Below are 13,992 nucleotides of genomic sequence, written 5' to 3'. Positions count from 1 at the left end.
GGCAAAGTTTGTCCATCATAGAACTGGAACTTTGGCTGTTCTCTGAGTGTTTCCCAATGCATTATGGGAAGTACGTGGTCCCATATACATTTCATACTGACCATCAGTACTGAGACCTGTCCTGCACGTAACGGGGGCGAACGGCACGGGAGTCGGGACGAAGCGCACGGGGGCGAAGCGCACGGGGCGAAGCGCACGGGGCGAAGCGCACGGGGCGAAGCGCACAGGGCGAAGCGCACGGGGCAAAGCGAGGCAAATTATATATTCAGGTCTGAACGCAGCTTTAGATAGAGAACTTAGACTGCGAGAACGAATGAGAGCAGCAGGATATAGAAGTGGTTTTCAGACATTTTCACGTGAAAGACCCTCCGAATTTACATTTGGACCGTGGCGGGACCCCCCCAAACTGACAATAGTGTGTGTGTGTGTGTGTGTGTGTGTTTGCGTGTGTGCGTGTGTGCGTATGTGCGTGTGTGTGTGTGCGTGTGTGCGTGTGCGTGCGTGCGCGCGTGCGTGCCTGTGCGCGTGTAGCTGGAGGAGCTGATGGGGGCGTTGGAGAAGACGCGACAGGAGCTGGACGCCACCAAGCAGCGTCTGTCGTCCACGCAGCAGAGTCTGCACGAGAGGGACGGACACCTCTGCATGCTGAGACAGGACCGCCGGAAACAGCTGGAGGAGATCCTGGAGATGAAGTCAGTGGTACCGTCTGTCTGTCTGTCTGTCTGTCTGTCTGTCTGTCTGTCTGTCTGTCTGTCTGTCTGTCTGTCTGTCTCTGTCTTCCAGTCCAATCGGTCAGTTCCGTTCTCCTCTCTGTCTGTCTCTCTGCCTTTACTCCATCCCGGCCCGGGGGCCAATTAAGGCCTTTTTGGAGCGACGCTAGTCGCGACAACGTGTACGTACACTATACTATTTGTGTATATCGGCGCAATTTTGTCTGTCCATTTGTCCACATCGGCACGGCAACAACAGCTGCAGCCACTGAGCGGAGCTGTTGTTTCTCCTGGGCCACTATGCCCCACCCCCACCGCACCGCCAGTCTGACCGATATGTCCACATGTGGCCGTATTGGACGGGGACAGGGGACACGTGCACAACTCGCTGTTGTTCATCGTCGTCATCGGCAGCATTGTACACATCTGATATAATCCATGGTTTCTGCGTGTGGTTTGTGTCTGACATCAGTGCATTGATCTCCATGTCACATTTGGCTTATGCTGTCAGTGCACAGTGATCCCTATATACCACATGAGCATTTAGGATTGCATAATTATGATTTGTTTGAGTCCGATGCCTGTCTGACATCCATCTTATGTCCACTCTGGGAGGTAGGGATGCTTACATGAACAGTCTCTGGTCACTGAGGGAGGAGATATAACTGCATAATGTACATATATACTGTAACACATTACAGTAATGTACACATTACAGTAATGTACATATATACTGTAACACATTACAGCAGCCTTGCGTTGCTACAACACTACATCTCTGTGCATACTCCTTATGCATGATCATGCATATTTGTGTGTGTGTGTGTGTGTGTGTGTGTGTGCGTCCATATGTGTGTGCGTGCGCGCGCATATGTGTGCGCGCAGACGTCAGCAGTGAGGTGTGTGTTAAAGTCGAAGCAGCCGCGGAGCCTATAGTTACTGTACACTTATTGAGGACAGGTGTGTGTGCGAGAGAGACGGAGAGAGAAAGAGATGAGAACAGTCCTACACATGTCTGTGATGTGTGTGTGTGCGCGTGCGTGCGTGTGTGTGTGTGCACGAGTTGAGCGACGTGTCAGTCAGTCAGGCATGTGTGCATTTTAGCGGCAAGCAGCTCTGATTTAAGGGCGGGGCATGGATCATGTGCTGCCCAGAGAGGCCTTTAATGTCAGCCTGGACGGCTGTCTGTGACACGCACGCACGCACGCACGCACGCACGCACGCACGCACGCACGCACGCACGCACGCACGCACGCACACAAAGACACATGGCACGCTTAGACCGTGGACTGTATACGTACTGAAAACACCGCTTAAAGAAAAGAGAAGGAAAAAAATCAGAAAATCATATGCATCACCAAAACCCTCTGATCAAGTTCCCGAAGAGTGTGTGTGTGTGTGTGTGTGTGTGTGTGGGGGGGGGGGGGTGCACATGGGTTCATTTTCATAATTTTTTTTACGTGGGGGATTTAGTTTTCATATCATGTTCACATTAAACGTTTGATTTATACGAAAACGGGACGATCTCTACGATGCGTCCGCGCCTCGTTGCTATAGGTTGTAACATGGAGCTGTTTTCGCCGTGCATCGGTACGACGGAGCATGACCAGGTATAGACATGTCGATGATGGTGTTATGGTTGGCTGGCAGGAACACACACACACACACACACACACGCACACACACACACGCACACAGAGCGGATTGCTCCGGGTTCTCATTGGATACACCGACTACAGAGCTAATGGGGTCGCGGAGGTCATGGCGGATTGTGTGTGTGGTCCCGGAATTAAGCTAATATCGTGTGTGTGAGTGTGTGTGTGTGTGTGTGTGTGTGTGTGTGTGTGTGTGTGTGTGTGTGTGTGTGTGTGTGTGTGTGTGTGTGTGTGTGTGTGTGTGTGTGTGTGTGTGTGTGTGTGTGTGTGTGTGTGTGTGTGTGTGTGTGAGAGACAGGGTCACACATGGGGGGTTCCGGAATCCCCAGCGGTGATGAGGATTAAAGGGGTGCTGAACCCAATGGGGGAAACGGCGCGAGAAAAACTAACCCACAACCCACATACACATGCATGGGCAAAAAGGAGTGGCGCGCGCACACAATCACATACACAAACAACCTCTCACAGACTCGCATGTAATCTGTCACGTCTACAGACACGCACGAACAGACACACACAAGCACGCACACACACTCCAGCTTTCTGTTCGTGTGGACCACGTTCCCACATAGCAAAGCTCTGGTCCAAGTTAGCAACTAGAGAGAGAGAGAGAGAGGGAGAGGGAGAGGGAGAGGGAGAGAGAGAGAGAGAGATCATATGTCCAAAACTGTGACTTTTCAGGATTCAAATAACAATAAATTGCAAAAGTTTGAGATCACGGCACCAAAACACTGTGTTTTGAGCTTTAGATCTGAACTATTGATGGTTTTGTGGAACACTGGAGTACTAGTAGGATGGAGTACTCAGTAGGATGGAGTACTAGTAGGATGGAGTACTAGTAGGATGGAGTACTAGTAGGATGGAGTACTAGTAGGATGGAGTACTAGTAGGATGGAGTACTCAGTAGGATGGAGTACTAGTAGGATGGAGTACTAGTAGGATGGAGTACTCAGTAGGATGGAGTACTAGTAGGATGGAGTACTAGTAGGATGGAGTACTAGTAGGATGGAGTACTAGTAGGATGGAGTACTAGTAGGATGGAGTACTCAGTAGGATGGAGTACTAGTAGGATGGAGTACTAGTAGGATGGAGTACTAGTAGGATGGAGTACTAGTAGGATGGAGTACTAGTAGGATGGAGTACTAGTAGGATGGAGTACTCAGTAGGATGGAGTACTAGTAGGATGGAGTACTAGTAGGATGGAGTACTAGTAGGATGGAGTACTAGTAGGATGGAGTACTAGTAGGATGGAGTACTCAGTAGGATGGAGTACTCAGTAGGATGGAGTACTAGTAGGATGGAGTACTCAGTAGGATGGAGTACTAGTAGGATGGAGTACTAGTAGGATGGAGTACTCAGTAGGATGGAGTACTAGTAGGATGGAGTACTCAGTAGGATGGAGTACTAGTAGGATGGAGTACTAGTAGGATGGAGTACTCAGTAGGATGGAGTACTAGTAGGATGGAGTACTAGTAGGATGGAGTACTCAGTAGGATGGAGTACTAGTAGGATGGAGTACTAGTAGGATGGAGTACTAGTAGGATGGAGTACTAGTAGGATGGAGTACTCAGTAGGATGGAGTACTCAGTAGGATGGAGTACTCAGTAGGATGGAGTACTAGTAGGATGGAGTACTCAGTAGGATGGAGTACTAGTAGGATGGAGTACTCAGTAGGATGGAGTACTCAGTAGGATGGAGTACTAGTAGGATGGAGTACTCAGTAGGATGGAGTACTAGTAGGATGGAGTACTCAGTAGGATGGAGTACTCAGTAGGATGGAGTACTCAGTAGGATGGAGTACTAGTAGGATGGAGTACTAGTAGGATGGAGTACTAGTAGGATGGAGTACTAGTAGGATGGAGTACTAGTAGGATGGAGTACTCAGTAGGATGGAGTACTCAGTAGGATGGAGTACTAGTAGGATGGAGTACTAGTAGGATGGAGTACTAGTAGGATGGAGTACTCAGTAGGATGGAGTACTCAGTAGGATGGAGTACTCAGTAGAATGGAGTACTCAGTAGGATGGAGTACTCAGTAGGATGGAGTACTCAGTAGGATGGAGTACTCAGTAGGATGGAGTACTCAGTAGGATGGAGTACTCAGTAGGATGGAGTACTCAGTAGGAGTACTCAGTAGGATGGAGTACTCAGTAGGATGGAGTACTCAGTAGGATGGAGTACTCAGTAGGAGTACTCAGTAGGATGGAGTACTCAGTAGGATGGAGTACTCAGTAGGATGGAGTACTAGTAGGAGTACTCAGTAGGATGGAGTACTCAGTAGGATGGAGTACTCAGTAGGATGGAGTACTCAGTAGGAGTACTCAGTAGGATGGAGTACTCAGTAGGATGGAGTACTCAGTAGGATGGAGTACTCAGTAGGATGGAGTACTCAGTAGGATGGAGTACTCAGTAATTCATGAAGAAACACACAAAGCGTTTAAAACATGGAGATGTTTCTGCCTCACAGCGATGTTATGTCATACATCAGTGTGTCCTCTACACAGTTGGTCTACTCTAGGAGAGAGAGAGAGAGAGAGAGAGAGAGAGAGAGAGAGTTTGGTATAGGATGGAGGAGGGGGTTGAGGGGCTACACAAAACTGAACTATTTCAAATCTTAGAAATCATGAGAGAAGTTTGACTGCAGGCCAAGAGTCTCTCTCTCTCTGCACTGTACTGTGGCATTTGTCAAGAAGAGCAGCTGTGTGTGAGTGTGTGTGTGTGTGTGTGTGTGCGTGCGGGCGTACGTACGTGCATGTCAGAGAAATGGAGAGAGAGAGAGGGAGAGAGAGAGCAAATGCAGACTCGGCTTTTCAACACTGTTAATGAAAAAGACAAGGAGGGAAAAATCATTTTCAATATCCTCTCACTGTACATTGCGTTTCCTAGCTCTCATTGTGTGTGTGTGTGTGTGTGTGTGTGTGTGTGTGTGTGTGTGTGTGTGTGTGTGTGTGTGTGTGTGTGTGTGTGTGTGTGTGTGTGTGTGTGTGTGTGTGTGTGTGTGTGTGTGTGTGTGTGTGCATTCATACTTTCATTTTTTTCTGCTTTCTGTTACACAGCAGAATGTGAGTGTTTGATGTATAAGGAGCCGTTGCAGGTCTACTCTATCACCCCACACCGGATTGAGTTTCCACACACACACACACACACACACACACACACACACACACACACACACACACACACACACACACACACACACACACACACACACACACACGCAGGTTGGTATTACTATACTCGTGAGGAATTCAACATTTTAGGACGGCGGTTGTTTTTGCCATTTTTAGATCGCCTATTTTTCTCGGTGCACGGCACCAACCAACCGAGTATAAGCGTGCATGATTCTATCTCTAATGGTGCGTTCACACGGGCAGATGCAAAGATATACGGTCTACCATTCATTGTCAATGGAAGCCAGCGATACAAAAATGCATCCAACGTTTGTGAAAAGCTACAAAGCTACAAATTGAAGCGACAACGCAACAAATATGCTGTGATCATGGCACGAGGCATGTGCCTCGTGTGAACGCAACACAAGTCCTAAACCAGTGGTGGCCAGGGGTGTTGACATCAATGGAACTACTGACCTTATAGTGCTTGGCTGACAACACTGAAGAGCTCAGGAACCTGATGTTGGACAGGAAATTGTGGAGGGCAGCGATCCAGGAATCCCGAGTTGGTGTTGGCTAGACCTCACTCTCGCAGCAACTAACTTATAACCAAAAACTTTCAAACAATGGTTTTGCCAAATGACCATTCAGGTTGAGTCACGTCATTGGCTGCTGTAGCTATACATAATGACATCATGTGTTGACATCACACTAGCAACATCACAGCCATGTGATTTCGCTTTAAATTAAAATGTTCATTAAACGAAATGTCATTCAGTGACTCGTACCAACAAAGCTTACGACCGTTTCTGTAAACGAGTTGCGTCGATTCACTGCTGCTGCCGTGTGAAATGTTTCACTGGACGATACACGTGGAAGGAGAACATAGGAAGGACCAGGCTGCCGTGGTGATCGGACACGAGATCTACTGCTTCGGAGGAAAGATAAACCAGAGGGAAAGCGATCACATTGAAGTACAAGTCTTCAACACAGTGTCTTTATGCTGGAGGAAGCTGACCCCACCTGGAGGAGCAGAACGTCACCTTGAGGTTCCCTCCAACCACAGGGGACACACAGCTGTGCTGATAGGAGATATTGTCTACATCTGGGGTGGACATACTTGGATCAACGATCTTTATGCATTTGATGTCGACAGCCACATGTGGTCCCAGCCTGATATTTCTGGGACTGTTCCATGGTCGAGGGAGGAGCACTCGGCCTGTGTCTTGGGGAAGTTCATGTATATTCATGGAGGTCATACATGGACGTATACACCCACTAATGATCTCTACAAGTTGGACACCAGCATGATGGTCTGGTCTCTAATTAACAACAGTGGCAATAATCCACCTCCTGCTTCATCAGGTCACTCTGCCACCATCATCGGGACAAAGATGTTTGTATTTGGGGGCGAGGACTTCTCCACCTCATTCGGGTTTGTGTCAAACACCTTCGGAGTGTTTGACACAGAGACCAACCTCTGGCTGGACACACCTTCTGCACAGCATCTTAAACCAGAACGTTGTGCGAGTCATTCAGCCTTTACCTACAATGGAGAGTTGTACGTATTTGGTGGCCTCAACGTATATGGCTACAAACAGTTCATTCTGGAAATGTGGAAATTCAACCCAGAGACCTTCTCCTGGAAGAAGGTTGAGCCCCAAGGGAAATGTCCATACAGTAGGATGAACAATATGTGCTGTTGCATGGTGGGAGATCGTATCATCCTCTTTGGAGGATACGACACACCTGATGGCCTGGATGTCTTAGACTTAAGTCCTAGCCTGAAGACGCTATGCAAACTAGCAGTTATTCAGTACGATCTGGATCAGTCAGAACTCCCACACAACATCAGGTGGGAAATGGCAGCCATGGCTACCAACAGCAACTGAAAAAGCAACATCCCTCTAAAAAAACAACTACAAGGGGCACGGTGGCACAGTTGGTAGTGCTGTCGCCTCACAGCTAGAAGGTCCTGGGTTCGATTCTTGCTCGGGACGCTGTGGGCGCTGGCGGCGTGTCCTCTCCTCCGCGTCATCAGTGCCCATACCCGAGGCGGGGTTGGCGAAAGGGCCTTTCTATGTGGAGTTTGCATGTTCTCCCCGTATCCCCTAGGGTAGGTACCCTCACAACAAACATGCAGTAATCCTGGTCTCTAAACTGCCTCCCCCTGGCCAACCGGGGCGCCTGATGGAGGGGAAAGGAACTGGTTGGAATAACGTGTTCCTTCCACGCGCTACGTCCAACCAGGGAAACTCCCCCCTGTCAGGTGTAAAGGAGCGACTTGGACACTCGTGCATGAAGGAAGCATGAGTTCAAGTCCATTGCTCTCCCCAGGTTGGCGGAGGGTGTGCAGAGCCCAGGATCACATTAGATAATTGACACAGGGGTGAAAAAATGGGTTACAAAATCGTGGGATTTAAAAAAAAACAAGAAAAAAAAAACAACTACAAACACGAAGGCTGCACTTCTTGGTTGCCCTGCAGGATCTCTTCTTCTACTGTGGTATTTCACACATTTGACTGGATCTGCAGGCCCCATGATCCCGCCTAACAGGAGGAAATGTGTTAATATCTATTCTCACACATTTAAACACTTTGACCATCAATACTTGCTAAAAGTGACCTTTCACTCTGTACTTAATCTGCTCTTTGTTGCCAGCTCGTAGATCTGCTATTTGGCTAAAGTTCTCCTTAGAATAGAGATGCTAGCGTTCAAGTGGTTCATGTAAAATAAATATCCAACACAGAGAGATTTGGCGTCCCCCCTGTAGTAACTCTGAGGACCCCAGAGGGGTCCCGGACCCCCTGTAGTAACTCTGAGGACCCCAGAAGGGTCCCGGACCCCCTGTTGAAGACCTCTGGTCCTCAATGTAACCTGACCCGGATCTTTTACTAATTGTAAATGTGTCTCTAAAACTCAGTTTTAATCTTTAAAACCAGCTGTTGTGAAATTGTCCTCGCAAGTATAGTAATACAAAACCAAAACACACACGCACATGCACATGCACATGCACACGCACACGCGCACACACGCACACACACACACACACACACACACACACACACACACACACACACACACACACACACACACACCCTCTAGGAGGCTAGTCATTATTAAGTCTGCGGATCGCGGGGTTGTGGGTTCGACTCTGCAGAGCAATGATGTGTGTGGACGTTTGGAGCGGGCCCGTTCCGCTACGCCTCCATTGAGATGTCTGGCAGTCTGACCGCAGACTGTGGTAGGATGGGATAGAAGCGCTGCGCACTGCGCACAGTGCATGACACCTATACCCAAGACACGCACGCACGCACGCACGCACGCACGCACGCACGCACGCACGCACGCACGCACGCATGCACGCACGCACGCACGCGCACACACATACACACACACACACCACCTCCATCCCAGAGAACCTCTTATGGATGGACGGATTGATGGATGGAGGAAGGGAGGAGAGGAAACACCGGAGCGAAGGAGACATTGAGTGGGTTGGATCGAGACAGGGAGTACAGGGAATGTTTAATGGGTGGATGGAAGGAGGGAGGGAGGAAGGGGGGAGGGAAAGATGAATGAACGGACGGACGGACGGACGGACGGACGGACGGACGGACGAAGGGAGGAAAACAGAAAAGGAAAAGCATACAGAGGGAGTGGCAGGAAAAAGACATGCCCAAATATGAAGTGTTGTGATGTCAGAACAGGCCAGCTCCATATATGAAGATATAGGGGTGATCAGGTCCAGAGCCCGGGCAGAGGCCTTTTGTGGCGCTTCCGGGCAACCGTGGGTCCGACCAACTCGACACCGGGCACTGCACTCCCTGTGGGGGTGTGGAACGTGTGTGTCGAATTAGAAGTCGGTGGGGCGAACGGTTCTCGAGTTACATGGATTACAGACGTATAGATACTAGAGCGGTGCCCATCAGAGTACCCGTTCCACCCATCTGTCTGTGTCCCTTTTATGCCCATATATGGAGATTTCTGTATCTGTCTCTGTGTCCCTTTATTCCTATATATGGAGTTCTGTGTCAGGCATGCCCAAATATGGAGTGTTGCGATGTCGGAGCAGGCCAGCTCCATATATGGAGCCTGGGCAGGGGGCCAGAGCCAAAGCCTCATGGGCAGATGCCTGTTATACTCTGTGCTGGACAACCGTGGGTCCGACAGGCTCGACACCGGGCACTGCACTCCCTGTGGGGGTGTGGAACGCGTGGGTCGAATCGGTGGGGCGAACGGTTCTCGAGTTACATGGATTACAGATGTACACACAGACATGGTGCATTTAGAGATAGATAGATATCTCTCTCTCTCCGTCTCTCTCCCTCCCTCACTCTCTCTCTCTCTCTCTCTCTCTCTCTCTCTCTCTCTCTCTCTCTCATGCACATATACCCACGTCATCAATTGAGCGCTAAACCAAGCAGGAACGACGCATTCAGTCAATTCCACCGCCCCGAAACGTCAAAATAATGCACGCACGCACGCACGCACGCACGCACGCACGTGTAGCCATGCGTGTAGCGTGTGTCCTGAACGTGCTCCATGCATTGTGTTAGTGTATTGGCTATAGTTACAGTAACCAGTGGTCATAAATGAGGCTGGGGGGGGGGGGGGGGGGGGGGGGGGTAGAGGCCGCGTTATGACTTTAAGATCCCTGACGTAGACATCCTGTCTGCCCGCTGCCGTTGTCATGGTTACCATGCCTAAACACACACAGAGAGAGAGAGAGAGAGAGAGGGCGCAGCTGTAGTGGCAAGGTCATGTCCCCAAGCACGCAAACGGACACACACACACACGCTCGCGCACATCGCTACACACACACACACACACACACACACACACACACACACACACACACACACACACCCCTACATTTTGTTGGTGTCCAGCAGAAACCCCTTATCTCCATATTTTAACTTTCTGTGGTGTTCTTTTCCCATAAATTAACGCCCTATACTTCATGATCACACTATACGGCGTCACACAAAATCATCAAAAGTAGCAGATCTGCATGCTTGAAACGTGACGTGTCTCTCTGTGCGTGCGTGCGAGCGTTCGTGCGTGCGTGCGTAAAAACATATATTGGCGCAGTCACGGACGCGCATGCACACACACACACACCACGCGCGCGTACAAACACACACACACACCCACACACACTCGTGCACGTCACTGCACACGCACTCACACTCACACACTCTGAGGGTGTGTTGTGATAGGTAATGATGGGATGTCGGGGTGGGGGTGGTCGCGGGCGTGAATGAGATTCTCTGTGCTTCACTGATGAGGAAGAGGAGGAGGGTGGAGCACACCTCACCCTCTTCTCCTCTCTCTCTCTCCTAGCAAGTGCGCACATGTGTGTGTGTGCGTGTGTGTGTGCGTGTGCGTGTGTGTGTGTGCGTGTGTGTGCGTGTGTACTCGCGGGGCCATTCATCATGCCTTGTCTGTGCCTCCCGTGGCCTCTGACACGCGTGTTGTTTACCCTCCGCGTGTGCGTGGCGTGGAGTCGACGGAGCGTGCGGGGCGGCGGGCGGTCAGTCGTTCTGCGCCGTGTTGTTGTGTGTCAGGGGGACCGCCGGCCGGCGTGTGCATAGCGCCCCGTCTCGCCTCGCCACCTTCGTCAATGGAACGGCTTCATCGTGCCCACCCCCCCCCCCACCCCCCCCGCACTCGCCGAAACGTCACTCACAAGCTAACGACACGGTACAAAGGCTATACAGTACGTACAGTACAGTACAGTTCAGACTGAAGACAAAAAAAGCACTTTAACCACTTAACTCTTTGAGTGCCGTATATTAACACATTTTGACCTGAGATCAGATCCTAAAATTGTCTTCTACATCCTGACAGTTTTCTGAAAAAGCTATGTTTCTATGTCAGTCGTTCTTTGATTTTTCAAAAATAGCAGACCTACAAGCTCGTAGCGCGCCACTCGGTGGCGCGCTACGAGCTTGTAGATCTGCTATTTTTCAATAGCTAAAGCATAACATAATGCTAACACCAAAAGGGGTTCCCGCCCAAAATGGGGGCTTTTCAATTATACTCATTTTGAAGGCCAAAAACTTGCGAAGTAAAAAAACAAACAAAAACAAACAGCTGTGTACAGTACGTGTCCCGTGATCTTATTTGAATTCACCCGAAATATCCATTCCGTAACCACGCTCATGAACGCTTTAGTTATGGCCCGTGAATAAAGCTTGTTTTGGAAGAAATAAAAAAACACAAAATAATGTGAGAATGCATTTAAAACAGATCTTCTGCTGGAGGCAGACGGCACGTAGACTCTTCACTTCTGCTTATTTGTTGTTGACTCCATCGCCTAGCAACCGAGTGTCATTAAGACGGTGGTGGCGACGAGCGCCATGCATCAAACAACGCATTGTGTTGTGACTTTTAGTTCTACTGGATCTCTTCTCCACTTTAGTCCAGTTTGTATTAGTTGACAAAACTGTTAATACATTTAGTCTTAGTTCTATACATCATAGCTTAGATTTTATATAGTTTTTGTCAGTCCACCAGTCGACTTTGAGGCTTAATCAGGAGTTGTATAGCCAGGGGTAATCTAAGCGGTGGACATTGCTCTCTTCATGTCTTTATGTATGTAATATTGTTCGTTCTTTGTGCTATGTCAAATGTGTGTATATGTGTTCTGCATGGCTGTCGCAAGACAAATTTCAGTGTCAACTCACAATAAAGTACTATATCAACAGTGAAAAAAAGGTAGTCGGCCGACATTTTTCGCCATAGTTTTATTCGACAAAAGTCAACGGAACCAATTGATCCGGTTCCGGGATTGTACCCCTCAGTGTGATGTACGATGACGTTCCTGGATGTCTAATAGCTCAACGTCATTAATACATGTGTGTCTGTGAGTCCCGGCCCGTTTAAAAGTCACACTAATTACGGGGTTGGTGAACGCCACATTGCCCTGCAGTCAGTCCCACATGAAATCTAGTTATTAATGAATCATTTAGATGTGTGTATTAAATGTGACTGGTACTTACCATAACGACCCTGGAGGGCTGTTAGCAGACAGACGGTAGCGATCCACTATACGCGTCTGAGGGCTGCCAAGTACTACCACAACCTCCACACACACACAGGCACACATACGCACACGCACGCACGCACACACGCGCACACACGCGCGCACCACACACACACAGGCACGCACACACATGCGCACACACACACACACACGCGCGCACACGCACGCACGCGCACACACGTGCGCACCACACATACATTTGCATAACCTCAATTTATATCATTTGTACGATAGTGCTTCACTGGTAATTAATACTCTGTGGAACAATGTTATCGTGCTCCAAATATTTGGTTATATTCATAGCGCTTTTTGTTTCTATGACATTCTTTAGATTGTTTAATTTTGATATATATTCTTATATTCTAAATCTTTGGAAAATATATAACTATAGTAGATCGTTTTAAATGGGAAATTAAATGGAGAGTGGGGATGGGTGGATATTACGTGCGGCCCATAAATATGGGTCCCATTGTTTGGGAAGCACTGAGGTAAGGCATGCGCTTTCAGGTAACTCATTCCACAGAGATACATCATACATGACACACACACACACACACACACACACACACACACACACACACTGTACATGCCCCCCTTTGTTTCCACTGCTACCATGACACAGTAAACACCCGGAATTCAAAAAGTACAAGAGTAAAAGTACAACAGTATTGGTATCGAAATGTACCAAAAGTAGAAAGTACAGTCAAAAGTACTGCAGAATGCTCCATTTCACACGTTTTCAAATGTGAAATGTGTTAAAAGTCTTTTGAAAATAGCCGATGCGATGTGACACAATTGTGAGCTTGTAGATAGGTATAGCCTCGGAAACCCAGACATATTTCCAGGGAGGAGAAAAAATAGTCTGGGTCCGAGTCCAAATTCAATACGGCATACAGTAGCGCAAACGTCGCTCACACTCTGCTGATTTCTGATCGTCTGCACCTTTGTTAATTTTACCCACACACGCACACTCCTCTGTCTCTCTGTCGCTCTAATTAATTAGTCTCATGTCGCTCAACTGCGTGTAGTTTCTCCCGGCGGATCCTGTCGGGAGCTGCCTATGCCATAGAAAGTAGGGCTTACAGTAAGTGGTTAATGTATGTCTTGTAATAATAGTAATAACAATGTGCTAATAGTAACTAGTAGCAACTAAAGTTTTCAAATAACCGTAGTGGAGTAAAAGTACAATATTTGCCCCTGAGATGTAGTGGAGTACACGTAAAAGTATTGGAAATTGGAAATACTCCAGTAAAGTACAATTACCTCAAAAGTTTACTTAAGGGCAGTACTTAAGTAAATGTACTCAGTGACTTCACACCACTTCCTGCGTACGGAAAATCACAGCGGAGACACTTTGCCTCCTCGTTGAAGTCAGCTTTGCGCTGATGACTCACCGCCCGTCATGTGTCTCTAAGTGAAGTGGCGTCGTCCCATAAAGATGATGCGTGAGTGACGGCCGGGAGCCAG

General features: G+C 48.5%; 1 protein-coding gene across 1 annotated transcript in view; it reads left to right on the top strand.

Annotated features, from left to right (window-relative positions):
- The window catches only part of LOC306933488 (ERC protein 2-like), a gene marked incomplete at its 3' end in the record, with an annotated part of 259,097 nt that overhangs the window by 157,047 nt on the left and 88,058 nt on the right, over positions 1 to 13,992 (top strand). The window contains exon 14 of the mRNA XM_079515739.1: positions 532 to 696. Coding sequence (XP_079371865.1) covers positions 532 to 696 — 165 coding nt within the window. The remainder of the gene's footprint in view (positions 1 to 531; positions 697 to 13,992) is intronic.

This window comes from Electrona antarctica, assembly GCF_951216825.1.
Source record: "Electrona antarctica genome assembly, chromosome: 2".
NCBI classification, from domain to species: Eukaryota; Metazoa; Chordata; class Actinopteri; order Myctophiformes; family Myctophidae; genus Electrona; species Electrona antarctica.
Note: the sequence above shows the minus strand (reverse complement) of the source record. Positions and strands in the feature narration are given on the sequence as shown.